This window comes from Balaenoptera musculus, chromosome 13 (genome assembly GCF_009873245.2).
Source record: "Balaenoptera musculus isolate JJ_BM4_2016_0621 chromosome 13, mBalMus1.pri.v3, whole genome shotgun sequence".
NCBI lineage: Eukaryota > Metazoa > Chordata > Mammalia > Artiodactyla > Balaenopteridae > Balaenoptera > Balaenoptera musculus.
Window position 1 is genome coordinate 13,183,216 of NC_045797.1, and position 17,913 is coordinate 13,201,128.

General features: G+C 42.5%; 1 protein-coding gene across 2 annotated transcripts in view; it reads left to right on the forward strand.

Annotated features, from left to right (window-relative positions):
• The window catches only part of EIF2AK3 (eukaryotic translation initiation factor 2 alpha kinase 3), a 69,700-nt gene extending 60,782 nt beyond the window's left edge, over positions 1-8,918 (forward strand). Inside the window, exons 17-18 of one of the 2 annotated variants that reach the window (XM_036873244.1) lie at positions 5,865-5,927; positions 7,707-8,917. In XM_036873244.1, the coding sequence (XP_036729139.1) occupies positions 5,865-5,927; positions 7,707-7,907 (264 nt within the window). In that variant the 3' untranslated portion in view covers positions 7,908-8,917. Of the gene's footprint in view, positions 1-5,864; positions 5,928-7,706 lie in introns of both variants that reach the window. The other variant, XM_036873245.1, reaches the window with a different exon arrangement.
• Positions 8,919-17,913: the final 8,995 nt, after the last annotated feature.

The window sequence follows — 17,913 nt, forward strand, 5'->3', positions numbered from 1 at the left end:
CAACTAAGCCCATGTGCCACAACTACTGAGCCTGCACTCTAGAGCCCGCGAGCCACAACTACTGAAGCCTGCGCGCCTAGAGCCCGTGCTCCACAACAAGAGAAGCCACCGCAATGAGAAGCCCGCACACCAGAACAAGGAGTAGCCCCCGCTCGCCACAACTAGAGAAAGCCCGCGCACAGCAACAAAGACCCAACGCAGCCAAAAATAAATAAATAAAATAAATATATTTATTAAAGAAAAGAAAGTGAAAATACAACCCACAGAAAATATTTGTGAATCATGTATCTGATAAGGCTCTAGTATCCAGAATATATAAAGAACTATTGCAGTTCAACAACAAAAAGACAACCCCATTAAAAAAATGGGCAAAGGACTTGAACAGACATTTCTCTGCAGAAGATTACAAATGACCAATAAGCACAACACCATTATTCATCAGGGAAATGCCAATCAAAATCACAGTGAGATACCACTTCACACCATCTAGGATGGCTATAATAAAACAAAAATGGAAAAGAAGTGTTGGCGAGGAGATGGAGAAATTAGAACCCTCATGCATTGCTGGTAAGAATGTAAAATGATGCAGCCACTGTGGAAAACAATTTGACAGTTCCTCAAATAGTTAAACATGGAATTACCATATGACCCAGCAGTTCTACTCCTAGGTATATACCCAAGAGAAATGAAAACATAGGTCCACACAAAAACTTGTACACACATGTTCATAGTAGCATTTTCATAATAGCCAGAAAGTAGAAGCAACCCAAATGTCAATCAGCTGATGAATGGCAAAGCAAATGTGGTTTACCCATACAGTGAAATATTATTCAGCCATGAAAAAGAAATGAAATACTGATACATACTACAGCACAGGTGAACCTTGGAAACATCACACTAAGTGAAAGAAGCGGACATAAAAGACCACATACTGTATGATTCCATTTATGCAAAATGTCTGGAATAGGCAAATCCATAGAGACAAGGTAGATTAGTAGTTGCCAGGGGCTGGGGCTAGAAGGGGATGGAGAGTGATTGCTTAATAAGTACAAGGTTTTTCTTTGGGTGATGAAAATGTTCCGGAATTAGAGAGTGGTGATGGTTTACAACATTGTGAATAGAATAAAGATCACAGAATCATATACTTTAAAATGGTTAAAATGGTGAATTTTATTTATGTGAATTTTATTTCAGTAAACACATTTTCTAAAATATGTAGTTATGTAAAAATTTTTTGATTGTTAAGCCATGCAAATATTGTTCTATGCTAGACCAAATAATGTACCCTGACTTTCTTTTCTTTCGGATACAATCCTTTTTTTCAGAATTGCCTTTTCTCAATTGCTTAGTTTTCTATGAACCTTTGCTGTAATTTTTAACAGATGTGCAAAGGTCTGTCACATATCAAACAGTATTTTCTCTGTGCTTCAGTATAGCTTATCCAGATAGATAGATAGATTGATTGATTAATTGATTTAATTTGTTTTCCCCTGGAGTCTTTCTTCTCAAAGCTTTGTTCTCCAGTCTGGACCAGTTACACCCTAGACCTTCTGTAAGCTGTCATCCAAGGATGCACTTCCCTACTCTCCTGGCTTGGAGCCCTTGTTTCCTAGCTTCCATGTTTTGCTTTGTTTTATTTTCTTGCACTACTCTGTTATTTTGCTGGAGCACATTCTGCAGTAAATTCCTCAGAAACAATGTATGAGAAAGAAATTTTTAGAGTCCTCAGGTATCTGAAAATGTACCTTTTTTTCCATTTTCATACATAACTGATAAATTGGCCAGGTTCCAATTCTAGATGGAAAATAACTTTCCTTCAGAACCTTGAGAGCATTGCCCCATTTCCTTACAGCTTCCAGCACTGCTGTTGAAAAGCAGATACCATTCTGATGCCTGATTTTTTAATATAGGGTATCTTGGACCTGTTACATTTTCGTTTCTGGAATCTTTAGGGCTTTAGTTTTATCAGTGCTGTTATAAAATTTAGTCCTTTCACTGATCTTCTCCCCCTGCCACCATTGTACTTAGCACTTGGTAGATTCAGTTAGAAGAGGTGAATCCTTCCGTTCTAGTAAATTTCTTATATTATTTTTGATAAATTCTCCAATTTTTCTGTTTTTTTTTCTTTTCCTGGAACTCCTGACTTAATCCTAAAAATGCCTAATTTTTTTTCCCTCCTATTTTCCATCTTTGTCTTTCTCTACTTTTTTTTAAATTTATTTTATTTTTTCCTGTGTTGGGTCTTCGTTGCTGCACGTGCGCTTTTCTCTAGTTGCGGCGAGCGGGGGCTACTCTTCATTGTGGTGCGCGGGCTTCTCATTGCAGTGGCTTCTCTTATTGCGGAGCACGGGCTCTAGGCACGTGGGCTTCAGTAGTTGTGGCACATGGGCTCAGTAGTTGTGGCTCGCGGGCTCTAGAGTGCAGGCTCAGTAGTTGTGGTGCACAGGCTTAGTTGCTCCATGGCATGTGGGATCTTCCCGGACCAGGGCTTGAACCTGTGTCCCCTGCATTGGCAGGCGGATTCTTAACCACTGCGCCACCAGGGAAGCCCTGTACTATTTTTTGCAAGAGTTCCTTAACTTGTTATTCTGACTTTCCTAAGTCCTTTATTTTGACAATCCAATTTTTATTGTCCAAGATTGTTCCGTTTTTATAGTATTTCGCTCTGTTTACATGAATTCAGTATCTTCACATTGCTGAGAATCTCAGTTACGTGTATGTATATATTTTAAGTTTTCTTCCCCCTATATTGTCTCTTTCCTCTGGGTTTTTTTTTTTTTTAACTTTCTGTTTTGAAATTTTTATAGATCCACAGGAAGTTGCAAAGACAGAGAGATACCCTCCACCCACTTTCTGCTGACAGTTACATTTGACATAATTACAGTACAACATAAACTTGACATTGGTACAGTGTATGTATATAGTTCCATGTTATTTTATTTCAGTATAGGTTTGTGTAACCACCACTGCAATCTAGATACAGAACTGTTACATCAACACAGAAAACTCCATTTTGCTACCCCCTTATAGTCACACTTACTTCCCTCCCTACCAACATCTCTGAGTCTTTTAATGATTTGTGTGTGTGTGTGTGTTTCTCATGCTGATAATCCTTAGCTGTCCATTCATATTTAAGAATAGGGCTCTTGGAGACTTCCCTGGTGGTCCAGTGGTTAGGACTCGACGCTTTCCCTCCCAGGTCCCGGGTTCGATCCCTGGTCGGGGAACTAAGATTCCTGCAAGCCATGCAGCACAGCCAAAAAGAACAGGAAAAAAAAAAAAGGAAGAAGAATAGTGCTCTAAAATGGTGACTAGAAGTGGACCTCACTGTAAGGGTTACGATCCAGTTCTTACTTCGGGGTGGGGGGCGCAGAACCCCCACATGTCAGCATCTATAGGCCTTTCCTCATTTTCTCCAGAGAAGAAGCTCTCATTCTCCTGCCGGAGAAAGCGTCGGGATGGGGTGTGGAGAGTTCTTACTGTTTCGCATGCAGATCTTCACTGCATCCTTCTGTGTTCCATGCCCACCCCCGACTCATCCTCGTTCTATCAACCCTAAGTCTGGAATGCCTTGGTTCCGTTTCTCCAGAGAGCAAACCTTATGTGTTATATGGGGATATATCACTCCGTCCGTATACAGACCTTTCGACAGCTGTCCTGCTGCCATCCTTGAGCCTCACGCCCATGCCCAGCAGGTTTCCGCGCAGCTAATCAGTTCCCTCTCTGTTGGCTTTATCCCTCACAGGCACCCTGGTTTACCTTCCTCTGTTCTGCTAAAGAGGTTGCTATGCTTCCGCTGCTTTCTCTCTTTCAAAACTGTAATCTATTCTTCCATTGCAGTCATCCTTATAGACTTACAGTACGTTTTACCTTCCTTGGCAATTGTTTTAGTGAAAATGCTTACTAGAAATATAGTAGAAAATCTGCCATGTTTAGCCAGAACCCCTCTGAAATTCCATTCGTAAATGTAAAAGAGACTATTCAATGATTTGACCAAGATCTTTTTTTAAATTAATTTTATTGAGGTATAATTTACATACGTACCCACTTTGTACATTTTTATGAGTTTTGACACGTTTATACATCTGCATAGTCACCACTACATTCAAAATAGAGAACATCTGTATCACCCCAGAAAGTTGCCTTTTGCTCCTTCCCAGTCAGTCCCCTGTCTTTCCAGCCTCCACCTGGACCCCAGGCAACTGCTGATCTGTTTTCTGTCTTTTCTAAAGTTTCATATAAATTGAATCATGCACGTCTATCCTCTTTTGTGTCTGCCTTCTTTGACTCACTATAAAGTCAGTAGTTCCTTTTATTAATATTCCATGGTATATATACCACAGTTCATGTGTCCAGTTACCTGTTGAGAAACATTTACGACTAAAGTTGCTGTGAACATTTGTGAACAAGTCTCTTTGTAGACATACATATGTATCCTTAGTCTCTGGTAATTACGAGGTAGGATTGATAAGCTCTGTGGTAAGTGGTTTAACTTTATAAGAAAGTGTCATTTCATATACTCACCAGCAGTGTAGGAGAGACCTAGGTCTTCCACATCCTCAACACTTATGTTTCAGTCTTTACATTTTTAGACATTCTAATAGGGGTATAATGGAATCATACTGTGGTTTAAGTTTGCATTTCTCTGATAACTAATGACCTGGACCGTCTTTTCAAGTCCTTTGCCAAGTATATGTATTGTGACTAATTTATTCCAGTCTGTGGCTTGCCATTTCATTTTCTTAATGGTGTCTTTCACAGGGTAGCAGATTTTAATTTTAAAGTTCAGCTTACCATTCTTTTATGCTTATGCTTTTTGTTGAAAAGACTCTCTGTTTCCCCATTGAGTTATGGCCAAGGTCTCTTTTAAATTCTAAGTTATAAAATAAAAACTTTAAGAATGTTATGGGATTAAAAATTAATTCCATGAGTCCAGACTCAAGCATTTATTTGCACTTAGTTTGGTACGACCTACCTATTAGCAGGTGAAACCCTCCCTTCTAGGGACTGCAGCATAGATTCTTCTAGTGAAGCATCTGTTTTCCTTTAGTGGGAAGTGACAAATGCCAACCCAGTTCATATTTTTGTTCAGGTACACTCCAGCTTATTTCTCAAGAAATATGAAGACATATTTAATTTATTTCATTTCTCAAAACTGGTTTTTATCATCATTACAAAAGGAATATCAGGCACTGTGCTAAGTAGTTTGCCTGAATTACCTCATTTAAGTCTCAGAGCAATCACACACAGTGGGCCCTGTTATCCTGTTTGTATGAAAATTTCCCAAATGACTAGTTTAGTTTTATATTCAGAATTTAGCATAATTGACTTGGTTTTCTTCACTCAAAAAAAAAGAAGAAAGACTATGTCTTTTTGTATCAAATACAAGAGGTTAGTGACTAGTAGAAAAACTTACCCACTTAAGAACACAAATGTGGGCTTCCCGGGTGGCGCAGTGGTTAAGAATCGGCCTGCCAATGCAGGGGACACGGGTTCGAGCCCTGGTCCAGGAAGATCCCACATGCCGCAGAGCAGCTAAGTCCGTGCACCACAACTACTGAGCCTGCGCTCTAGAGCCCGTGAGCCACAACTACTGAGCCCGCGTGCCACAACTACTGAAGCCCACGTGCCTAGAGCCCGTGCTCCTCAACAAGAAAAGCCACCACAATGAGAAGCCCGAGCACCGCAACGAAGAGTACTGCTCGCCACAACTAGAGGAAGCCCACGCGCCGCAACTAAGACCCAACGCAGCCAAAAATAAATAAATAAATTAAATAAACATTTTTTAAAAATCTCTCTATGTTTAAATAGATCCACATATCAAAATAGATTTAAAGATAAGTAACACTTCTCTTTCTTTTCAGATCTTAACTGATGTAAGAGATCTCAAATTTCCACCACTGTTTACTCAGAAATATCCTCGGGAGGTTGGTATTAATTCTCATCTTTTATTTTCTTCAGAATCTTACTTAGAACGTGAAGTGTCCTTAGCAGTCAGCTCATCAGTTTTCCCGTTTTACAGATGAGGAAGCCTAAGGTCTAGAGAGGAAAGGGACCTGATCCCAAGAACACACAACTTGTTAAAACCAAAGGCCGTGACTCGGTCCCAGGTCCTGGGCCCAGTGCTCTGTGCTCCAAGCTGCATGACAGCCCATCTGGGAATTGTAGCAACCTTGCGTTTCGATGAGGCTGAACTCCTAGCTCGCCCTCACAGCAGTAGAGTTGCCATTATGATCATGCCATTAATTTCTTTATCTTAGTGAATTTGGGAGAGATCTTAAAAACTGGCTTCTTTTTTTTAAAAAGTCACTAATTTCCACTGATTTGGTGTGTTGGAGTTATGCCCCTCAGAGTGACACAGTAAATGGTTCAGAAGAGTGGGAAGGGAAAATTAAGCTGGTCTTCTTTTGTTCTTTCTCTTTTACTGGGATACTTGCAGTGGCATGAACTTAGCATCACTTGTGTTTTATGGAGCCATCCAAGCTGATGAATGGGAGAGTTTTTATGTAGAGTAGACCCTATTCGTTGGGGTCCAAGCAGAAACTATTCTCCTGGTAGCGATGGTTCATGACCATTACAATATTTAATTGTGCAGTACCCACAACATGTGGACTGTGTGTGTATATGGGAAGGAAACTGCTGTTTAATGAGCACATACTATCTTCCAGGTACCTAATTTAATCCTCATAACAGCAGCCTGAGATGAGAATCTCATTTTGCAGATGACAAATAGGAGGCTCAGCGAGAATGATTAACTGACCTATAGCAAATACAAATCTGAGCTTGGATATGAACCCTTTTTTCTTTCTGTTACACTGCTTCTACCCTACTGGCAATCTTCACATTTAAAAAAAAAAAAAAGCTGGTCTTGTTGGTGAAAACTGTGTGTAATGAATTTTTGAAGTTTCTTTTTGCAGCTTTTGTTTATTTCATAATATGTCCACAAACATATCACTTTAAAATTTATGTGTTGATAAATCTTGAATTTTCTTAGTAAATTAAGTTTAGGTAAATTAGACTGTGTGGCTAATCATCAAGTTGGAAAAAGTCTAATTGATCTTTCAATATTATAAGTGTAACGAAGGGCTACATTAAAAATGAACTTTATAACAATATAGAGATATGCCAGCCTAAAGTGAAATATATTTTACAAAAACTATTCTGTTATGTATTTTGCAAAGTCGGTGAATCAGTCCCTGGGGGGCTCATCAGAATCCATGTTACATTAAAGGGGTTCAAAAAATCAGTAAAAGGGGCTAGGTACTGATCACTGGCATGGTTATTTTTTAATTGAAATCTTTGAGATAATTGTACCTTCACATACAATTGTAAGATGAATTTATTTTAAAAGTCAGAGTATGTCTGCGTTTCAGAGATGTGATTGAAGACCTTTTATTATATGTTAGAAAACAACCAATTACCCCAAAATGGTCCATGTGTATTTGGAGCAGGGGTTGGGCAAACCGTGACCCACAGACCAAATCCAGCCTGCTGCCTATTTTGGTAATAGAGTTTTATGGGAACACAGCCAGGCCCACCTGTTTATATATGGTCTGTGGCTGCTTTCGTATTTCAGTAGCAGAGTTGAGAAGTTGTGTCAGAAACTGGCTCGCAGACTTAATATAGTTATAGAGACATTTGGCTGACTCCTGAATTAGGCAGCTGGTTAGTGGCCCTTTTATTACCACACAATTTTTATCTTTCAGTATGTAATGGTGCAAGACATGCTCTCCCCATCCCCTACGGAACGGCCTGAAGCTGCAAACATTATTGAAAATGCTATATTCGAAGACTTGGAGTTTCCAGGAAAAACAGTTCTCAGACAGAGGTCTCGCTCCATGAGCTCATCAGGAACAAAGCAGTCAAGACACTCCAGCAGCTCCCATAGCCCTTTGCCAAGCAATTAGCCTTAAGCTCTGCTCGCCTCCCTAACAGGTGACACGGAATAGCCCACTTCGAAGGAATGTTGCTTTCCAAAATCGTGAACTTGAAAATTTCGTTCTTTGCTCGATTTCATTTTGGACTACTTTTTCTAAATCAAATTTAAACTGGATTTTGGAGCTCAAACCTTTGAGCCACCTCTTGATTTTTGCTCTGCTCAAGGAGAGGGCTGTCACTAACTCACCCGTGGTCCTCTTCCTTCGTTGATCTCTTGAAATTGGCCGGCCAAGCATCCTAACCCTCATGTTTTGTCTAAGGAGGTGGAAGCAACCCCTAAAATGTATAGAGAGAATTAGAAAATGGAAATATTTTTATAGTACAGAAAAACGAAAGTCCCTACATGTAGTAACTATACTGTTCTAGAAATACACTTTCTAGAGATATAGTGGTGATTTTGAAACTGATTTCCAAAAAAGCTGACTCCATTTTTGTCCCTGGTGGGTAAATGAGGAATCTGCATTATTTTGGAGGAAAAATAGCACAAATTGTATAGTGGTTTATGTCCATAGCTAGTTTTCTAGTGACATTCGTAGCATTAAATAGCTTTATTCCTTAGATGGTTCTAGGGGGAGTTTAAGAGCTTTTTGTACTTTTACCTCCAGTAAAGGGAAAACGAAGCTTTTTGTGTAAATTGGTCAAAAGTTCTGGTTTGGGGAGGAAAAAAGCCGTAGTAAGAAATGAATCATATATTACAACTAACTTCTTCAATTATGGACTTTTAAAATCTAACGAAATCTTAAGTGTCTTAAATATAATACTGTAGGTTGGTATTTTCCCAAAACTGATTGTAGATAACAGTTTAATCATCTAACTTGCTAACATGTTTTTATTTTTCACTGTAAATATGTTTATTTTTTATTTATAAAAATTCTGAACTCAATCCATTTGGGTTGGTGGTGTATAGAACGCACTTAAGTGCGTTAACTATTGTGACTTCTTTCAAGTCTAAATGATTTAATAAAACTTTAAAAAATGATTTATGGTTGATTCCTATTTTGGGGGGAACTAGCCCTGAAATGGTAGTTTCTCGAATTTATAAAATGGGATCATAGGTCTAAGAACAGTCATAACCCTACTCTCAAGAAAACTTACTCCTAACCTGTTCTAAACAGGCATCTTCCCGTCATTTCCCAAGGACTTGACAGGACCAAGTCCTTTTCACAATTCACTGGACTCATAATCCAGAGACATTAGCTCAGTTCCTACTCGGTGCCAGGGACATAAAGAACACCCTGCCCTAAAGGGAGACCTGGAAGCGCCAAGGCTCTGGCGGTGCCAGTTGTGTTGGGATCACAGTGTGTCTGACGCGTACCATGGGGAGGCATGTGGCATGAGGGCACAAACCAGCCAGACACAACCTTTAAGGGTCAAATGCATGATTATTTCCATCTTACAGATACGTAATGTCTGACGCACAAAGTTTGAGCAATTTATAAGCTGGACACACATGTCACAGATCTTCGTGTGCTCTGTCCTCACTCTGACTTCGCAGTGAGGCTCTAACTTTGTCTTCCTTCCCCGTTCTGCTTGGCTCCTGGCCAGCCCATCTCTCTTCTTCATCTCTTGGTCCGCCTGCTTCAGTTACTTTTTTCCTCTTCACCCCAGCGAAGATTTCTTCTGTTGAATTCTTCCCAATCTGCCTACTCAGTCCCAGCTGTGGACACTTTGACCCTCACGACCACCCTGAGAGCTAGCTATGAAAATGCTATAATAACGCCATGGCGGGTGTTATTATTGCCATTCTTCTTATGGTGAAACTCCGGTCCCGAAAGGTGTGATTTGCCCAAGATCACAGAGCTAATCAGAGCAGAACTGGGACCAGATCCCAGGAATTCCAATTCCTAGTCAGGGTTTTGTCTATTCCCTTGCACCAAGTTGTCTAAAGGTTTGCAAATATCTTACATGATATAATCAGGCCTTTCATTTTAATTCTGCCTGTGCCTTTGCTGGCTACTAGGACGAAAGCAGCCATGGGAGAAGTTCAGGGTCTGGGCCAGCAGGACCTAGCAACTCCTCAGTGGTAGCCAGAATGGAGTCTCCTGCGTTCTCACCCAGAGCCCTTTCTCCCGACTCCAAACCCTACCTCCCTTCAAGTTGTTGCTTTTCTGGCATCTTTCCAAGTCCCCTCCCTCCACACTTGCCTCTCCCTTTAACACTTTGTACTTAATAACACTTAACCATTGTCAGACCGCAGATGAGCCAGTAACTGGTGTAAATCAATCTCCTAAATAGCTGAGGTCCCAGAGGGTAGGGACATACCTTCTTGTAATCCCAGTAACATCTATCATAATGTCTGGTACTTGATTACATATTTGTCAAATTGAATTTGGAAAGCATAACGTGTAACTCACATAGCTGCAGCCCTCAGGAAATAGCCAAATAAGGAGGAAAAGAAATGTACCAGTCACTGCAATAAATATTTGGCAAAGTGAAGGACAAGAGATGGCTGAACAATCCTGATGTTAAAAACAGATAAATTATTATGAACTTTCATCAGATCTTTAACCGTGGCCATTTTTAAGTCTTTTGTCATTTACAGACAGTTCTGGGTGTACTCTGATGCTTTTGCAAAAATGTTCCTATAAAAGGGTTTCATCTTCAAGGAATTCATGGAAAAGACTCGGACAAGTACAGGTTTCTGGTAACTGACTGTACTGCTGAACTGAATGAATAAGCATTTTCAGAACTCTAATGGAAAACTGATGAGTTCATAAAAGTGCTAACAAAAGATCAAGATGAAAAAAAAATTACATGGGACTGAGTGAACTGATGAGGATGATTATAATTTTTGTGACTTTGAATAAAAAATAAATAAAATTTTTTTAAAAAAACGTAAAAATCTCAAATCCTGGAAGTTTTCTAAAGGAAGGGGACCTTAGGGTTTAGTTTAAATGAGAGGAGAAGTGGACTGGGACACTCAGCATCCATGTGGCTCTGTCTGATGCTGTCTGCTTTAGCCTACCTCCCTCTCCATCTTTTACTGGAGTGCGTTACATCCGCGGCCGCCAGCCTGGCCTGCAGGGGAGGGATCCCGATGGGGGAGCCACGCAAGCCCCCACGGCTTCTAGTTTCCAGGTTCCCTCATTCAGGAAGGCAACAGCACGGGAGTGCTGGTCCAGAGGTCAGGAAGACTGTGAGAAATTCTGAAAACGAGCTACCAAGCCTGCCCTTTGCCTCCTAGGAGAACAGAAAAGCAGACATTTCGGATGTTCAGGACAGTTTTCTTCTTCCAGATTGTTTCTCAGTGATACTTTGGATGCATTTACACCCAAAGTGATTCTATTTCTCCGAGTAAATGGGGACAGAACAAGCTTCCAATCCAACCACCGGCCGTAGAGCGACTCAGTCTTACTCCTGGAGTAAGTCAAGGGCGAAGCAGGAACTCTGGACGTTTTCTGGCTTACGTCTGGTGACGTTTACTCTTTCTAGAACTCGATTTGCAAGGGACTGCTTAAGGAGACTTCCCCCTTCAGGTTCTAGCCCTGCAACTACTGCAGCTGCCACCAGGGGGCTCATTTTCACCTTTTCCCCTAGAAGTAAATGCAGAAGTTCCCCACCTATGATTTTCCGAATTTACAGTGGTGCAAAAGTGATACACATTTGGTAGAAACTGTACTTCGAATTTTAAATTTTGATCTTTTCCCGGGCGAGTGGTAGATAAACTGTCATGATGCTGGACAGCAGAAGTCAGCCAGCCAATCCGGAGGGGAAACAATGATACACTTACAACAGTGCTGTACCCAGACAGCCATCCTGTTTTTCACTTCAGTACTGTATTCAATAAATTACATGTGGGACTTTCCTGGTGGCGCAGTGGTTAAGAGTCCGCCTGCCAATGCAGGGGACACGGGTTCGAGCCCCGGTCTGGGAAGATCCCACGTGCCGTGGAGCAATTAAGCCTGTGCGCCACAACTACTGAGCCTGCCTGCTGCAACTACTGAAGCCTGTGAGCCTAGAGCCCGTGCTCCACAAGAGAAGCTACCGTAATGAGAAGCCCGGGCACCGCAATGAAGAGTAGCACCCGCTTCCCTCAACTAGAGAAAGCCTGAGCGTAGCAACGAAGACCCAAAATGCAGCCAAATAAATAAATAAATAACACGAGCTATTCAACAATTTATTACAAAATAGGCGTTGTGTTAGATGATTTTGCCCAACTGTAGGCTAATATTCTGAGCATGTTTAAGGTAAGTGAGGCTATGATATTCGGTAGGTTAGCTGTATTAAATGCATTTCTGACTTATGGGTTTATTGGGATGTAACGCCATCCTAAGTCAAGGAAGATCTGTAGCTGAGGGCTGGGATAGAAAACACTCTTCCATACCCATGAATTGCTTTATCAGTAGTGATCTACCCATTAAGATGCACCATAAGAAATAAATATGGATCCATACTGTGTATCAAATAGATGGCAATAAAAATACACCGTAAATTTTAAAAAAGAAAACACTCTTCCACCTGTAAAGGTATTCTCCTCCTCCAGACATCACGAGGACAACATAGCAAGCAGGTCCATGGTGATTGACATAAACATACCAGATACGAAAAAATTCAACCATACCAAGTCCCATAATGCTTTTGCCATGAGATTCTTTTAAATTCCGCAAGTGGAAAGTGACTTAAAACAATAAACCTGGGGCATTATGCGCCTGGCTACTTCCAACAGCCTTAGCATCCCTCATCCCTGGCTCAGCACCGCTTCTTGGAGCAGCAGAGTAGCTTCCTTCTCTGATTCCCCTGCACGGGCTGGTGCGCTAAGAAAAGATGGACTTGTAAACCCTTTGGAGGTCATGAGGAATATTTTCATCAACCATATCATAATCTCTAGTGGAATAAAATAAGACTGTTTTAGTTCTTCTTTGCAATTTCCTGCAGTTAAATTAATTGGATCCATGTGTTTCTGTAATAGCAAATATTAAATCATTGACAGCATGAACCAAAAGTAGTTCTACTGATGTATGTCTTGCTATTTACTGTCAGACAATATGGCTCAACATTCATCTGGTGAAAACATAAAATTATCTTTGACAGGAAAAAAAAGACAAAGATGGGGAAGGCAGTGGGAACAGCCCCAGCGAAGGCTTGCTGGGGAAGGGTAGGAATGAGAAAGAGAGCTGTCAGTAGTGGGAGTGGAGAGAATTAGAGCAACCTGAGAATTATTTTTGAGGCAGGAAGGCCAGGACGCTGGAATTAAGTGAATAATAGTAAAGGGGAAGATAGCTCTTGAATTTCTGGTGTGGAAACTTCCATAGAATCTAGAAGAAGGACGGTGTGGTTTGGGGACAGATGTTGCCCTTCGAAAATGATGAATTTCCTAGGTCTCTGTGGTTAAAAAATTGGGGCTTTAGTCGGGAGAGAATGGGAAGCCACTGAAAATTTCTGAGCCGAGGAAGGATGTGATGAGATTTTAGGATCTCTGCAGCAAGTGAGGGAGAGGGTAGACTGGAGGGAAAAGTGGCTGGAGATAGAGAGGGCTTCACCCAGCAGAGGGGGCAGAGGGCCTGAGCCTGGTCTGTGGGAGCCAGAAGACACCCCCTGTCCAGTGACTAAAGGTGTGCTGGCCCCCAGGAACCCAGGGGAGGCTCCTCTGTCACCAACCTTTAGTGTTGAGTTTGGAAGGATTTCTTCAGGGGCTGCTGCAGTGTGCGTCTCCCTGCCTACTACCTCCTGAAAAGACGGGAGCTTTTAGAGCTCGCCTAGAGAGCACGTCAGGAAAGATGACAGTGACGTTGGGATCAGCCTGTCTCTTTCTAGCAGCCAGAACGTGGGCAAGCAAGAGGAGCCCAGACAATGCAGAGCTCGCTGGCCCAGAGTTCAGACGCCTCCAGGAAGAGCCTGAGGGAATTTGCACTTCCCAGAAAGGTCACAAACGTGTCCAGAGGCAGGGAAAGGCTTTGATACTGAGAAGTAATGAAGGGCTTTGATACTTTGATACTGAGAAGTAATGAAGGGGAAAGTGTGTTCTCTCTCCAAAAGGAGCTTTTGAAGAAATACTCACAGTAATGGCTGAATAGATAAATGGCTGGATATTATGCAAATGAGTCAGCAGCCTCATGGAATGATTAAAATGTCTATTCAGCAGATAAATGACAAATTTGCAAGTTGCAGGGGAGTGGGAATAGTATGATTGCAAACAAATGTAATGGCTTCTATATCTGTTTATTAAATAAACTCACAACTCTGGGGGTTTTTCGTTTTTTTTTTTTTTTTTAAAGATTTATTGATTGATTGCTATGTTGGATCTTCGTTTCTGTGCGAGGGCTTTCTCTAGTTGCGGCAAGTGGGGGCCACTCTTCATCACGGTGCGCAGGCCTCTCACTATCGTGGCCTCTCTTGTTGCGGAGCACAGGCTCCAGACGCACAGGCTCAGTAGTTGTGGCTCACGGGCCTAGTTGCTCCGCGGCATGTGGGATCTTCCCAGACCAGGGCTCAAACCCGTGTCCCCTGCATTAGCAGGCAGATTCTCAACCATTGCACCACCAGGGAAGCCCTATATCTGTTTATTTTTATTTTTTGCTGCACCTCACGCCTTGAGGGATCTTAGTTCCCCGATCAGGGATCGAACCCACACCCTCGGCAGTAAAAGCACAAAGTCCTAACCACTGGACAGCCAGGGAATTCCCTGTATCTGTTTAAATATTTTCATGGGCATAAAGTTTAGGAATATCCACACCGGTTATCTTAGGAGAGAGGAGTGGGAGAGGAGGGTCAAGGAAGATTTTTTTTTTTTCCCCATAAATTTATTTATTTATTTTTGGCTGCATTGGGTCTCCATTGCTGCACGCGGGCTTTCTCTAGTTGCGGTGAGCGGGGGCTACTCTTTGTTGCGGTGCGCGGGCTTCTCATTGCGGTGGCTTCTCTTGTTGCGGAGCACGGGCTCTAGGCGCATGGGCTTCAGTAGTTGTGGCTCACAGGCTCAGTAGTTGTGTCTCGCGGGCTCTAGAGCGCAGGCTCAGTAGTTGTGGCACACGGGCTTAGTTGCTCTGCAGCATGTGGGATCTTCCCGGACCAGAGCTCGACCCCGTGTCCCCTGCGTTGGCAGGCAGATTCTTAATCACTGTGCCACCAGGGAAGCCCGAGGGAGATTATTAAGTCCAACCTGCATCTCACTATGGTTTGACCTCTTCCAACTACTGATGTACTACTCTCAGGATTAATAATATTAAATTAATAAAACAAGAAAAAGGAAACCAATAAACCATATTTACAACATTTTAATTGATCTCATCTTTGTATCCTGCTCTATAGTTTAGAAGGATGTAATGTGGTCTGCAACTTGGATACTTTCATTGCTGTTTTATCTGTGAGCAAACAACACAATTATTAAAATAACACAATAACATAACAGGAAGCTCGTAATAATCCGCTTATCCCACCACCCTCTTAACATAACAATTTCACTTCTCTGAATGCCCTTCAATCCAGAGGGCATTTTGAGGAGTGATGTGTGACAAGACACTGCGCTTTGGAGTCACAATCAGCTGTATTACTGTTTACTTGTTTATAATTTTCCTTGAGCCCTCTAATCTGTTTCCTCAACTGCAAGTAACACGTTGTGAAGATTAAGGGATAAAATATATAACATTTAGTGTAGAAGCCCATAAGTAGTAAGCACTCAATAAACAGAGGCTTAAAATGAAATCATAACCTCAGTTTCCTCAACTCTAATATGGGCATAATTTGTCGCAAAGTCTTAGTGAGGATTAAGTGACATAATTTGGGTTAAAGAGTCATACAAATATGTGCATATATGCAAATCTACGATTACACGATGGGGGGGGGGCGTGGGGAGGTATAGAAAGAACCCCTGGCTGTTACTGTCCTCAAGGAGTAGAAAGGAAGGAAACAGTAGGTGAAGGAAGAAGGAAAGATCACATAGCAAAATGTGTAGCTTATAAAACTTTATAATGTTTCGGCAAAAATACAGACATTGAATACGCATGTGACGAGGACCAGAGGCTGACAGTTGATTATATGAGGGTAACGTGTTAGGTTAAGATGAAAGTATGATTATTATTAAAGTTAACAAGAGACGTCTTTTGTTAGCTGAGGGGTGTAGGGCCGGGCAGGTGGGGGTGATGCTGAGAATTCCCTTTCTTTCAGGACTTTGACGCTAAGCTGCGGGTCAACAGGGTAGCCTGTGAGTCTTACCCCACCCCCACCCCCACCCCCCACCCCCGGCTGACTCCGCGGGGAGCCGGGGCGCAGGGTGGCCAGAGGGTTTGGAGATCAAAGATATGTGGATGAGACATCATTCTCTGGCCCGGGGCCGGATGTCTGGCTCGCGCGCAGCCGGGAGCGGCGCCAGGAATTATTGATGCAAAGACCGGTCTGGGAGAAAGAAGAGCTCCGACTGGCCACGTGGGGGCGACAAGACACCGAGGGAAGGCGGGGGGCTCCGCGGGCCTTGGGGTTTGCCTGGGTGTCGTCGAGAGGGTCCAGTGACCCGTCCCTTAGTGGGGCAGATGCAGGAGGACGGACTTGGCAGCGGGCATCTCGGCTGCGCGGCTGTGATGCGGCCCGGATGCTGCGCGCGGGGAGCCGGGCTACCGCCCGTTGTGAATTACCAGGCACCGCCCGCCCACCTTCCCTGGGGTTGAATGGACCCGCCTTGGCAAGTTTCAAAGGCAAACATTTCTGGAACGCCTGCTGTTTACCAAGTCCTCTCCTAGGCACTGTATATTCGTGAAATCTCATCTAATCTTCACAACCACCTTGGGAGACATTATCGCCTCCATTTTATAGAGGAGGAAACTGAAACTTACTAAGTCAGAGGATTTAGCCCTAATAGGTATAATCAGGCAAAGGAGGAGAATTGTAAATCTTTTCATTTATTTATTTTACTTATTTTATTTTTGTCTGCGCGTGGGCTTTCTCTAGTTGCGGCGAGCGGGGGCTACCATTTGTTGCGGTGCATGGGCTTCTCATTGCGGTGGCTTTTCTTGTTTCGGAGCACGGGCTCTAGACGCGGGGGCTTCAGTAGTTGTGTCACGTTGGCTTCAGTAGTTGTGGCTCGCAGCCTTGAGAGCCCAGGCTCAGTAGTTGTGGCGCACAGGCTTAGTTGCTCTGCAGCATGTGGGATCTTCCCGGACCAGGGCTCGAACCCGTGTTCCCTGCCTTGGCAGGCGGATTCTTAACCACTGCACCACCAGGGAAGCCCTATAAACATTTTAAAATAAATATATGAATGAAAAGAACTCAACCTCGCTGCTCATCAGGGAAATGCAAATGAGATCAACAAGGGGGATCCCATTTTTCCACTACTAGATGGCAAGAATTTGAAAGATTTACCTGTGTGGGTGCAAGTGTAATAAAAAAGAATTCTCCACACAGTTAGGAATGCAAAGAGGAATGCATTTCAGTGAATTTTTGGTATCTGTCAAAATTTGCAAGCAAATTCCTCCTGATACAGAAATTCCCCTTGTGGAATCTATTTTACGGAAATAACCACACAAGTATATTAATCTTAGTGGGAAAGGCAAATAAAGTTTTTGTTTGTTTTGTTTTGTTTTGTTTTTTTTAAGTGATTTACCTGCTATTATGCAGCTATTGACTGAGCCTGGGGGTCCAATCCCACAGTATCTGATTCTGATAATCTCTGCCTTTGGGCAACATCGGAGCAGGGGTGAGGGGAGGGTTCCAGTGTGAGCATTGTTCACTGGCAGCGGAATCTCTAGGGATGCTTGCTAAAATGCACATTTCTTTGGAGGCCTTTTCCAAGATTTAAAGAAACAAAAGCTTTAGGAGTGGTTGTCCTAGAACCTACATTAAAAAAAAAAAAAAACAGCTCCCTGGGTGATTTTGAAAGCTCTGCTTCTCCATCTTTGCAGCAGGTTAGAATACTGGGACCTTTAAAATTACCAATATCCAGGCCACACTCTAGCCCTATAAAACCACACCCTCTGTCTGTGAGGCCCAGGCATCAGGATTTTTTTTAAAGCTCCCAGGTAATTCCCAGATGCAGTCAAGGCAGAG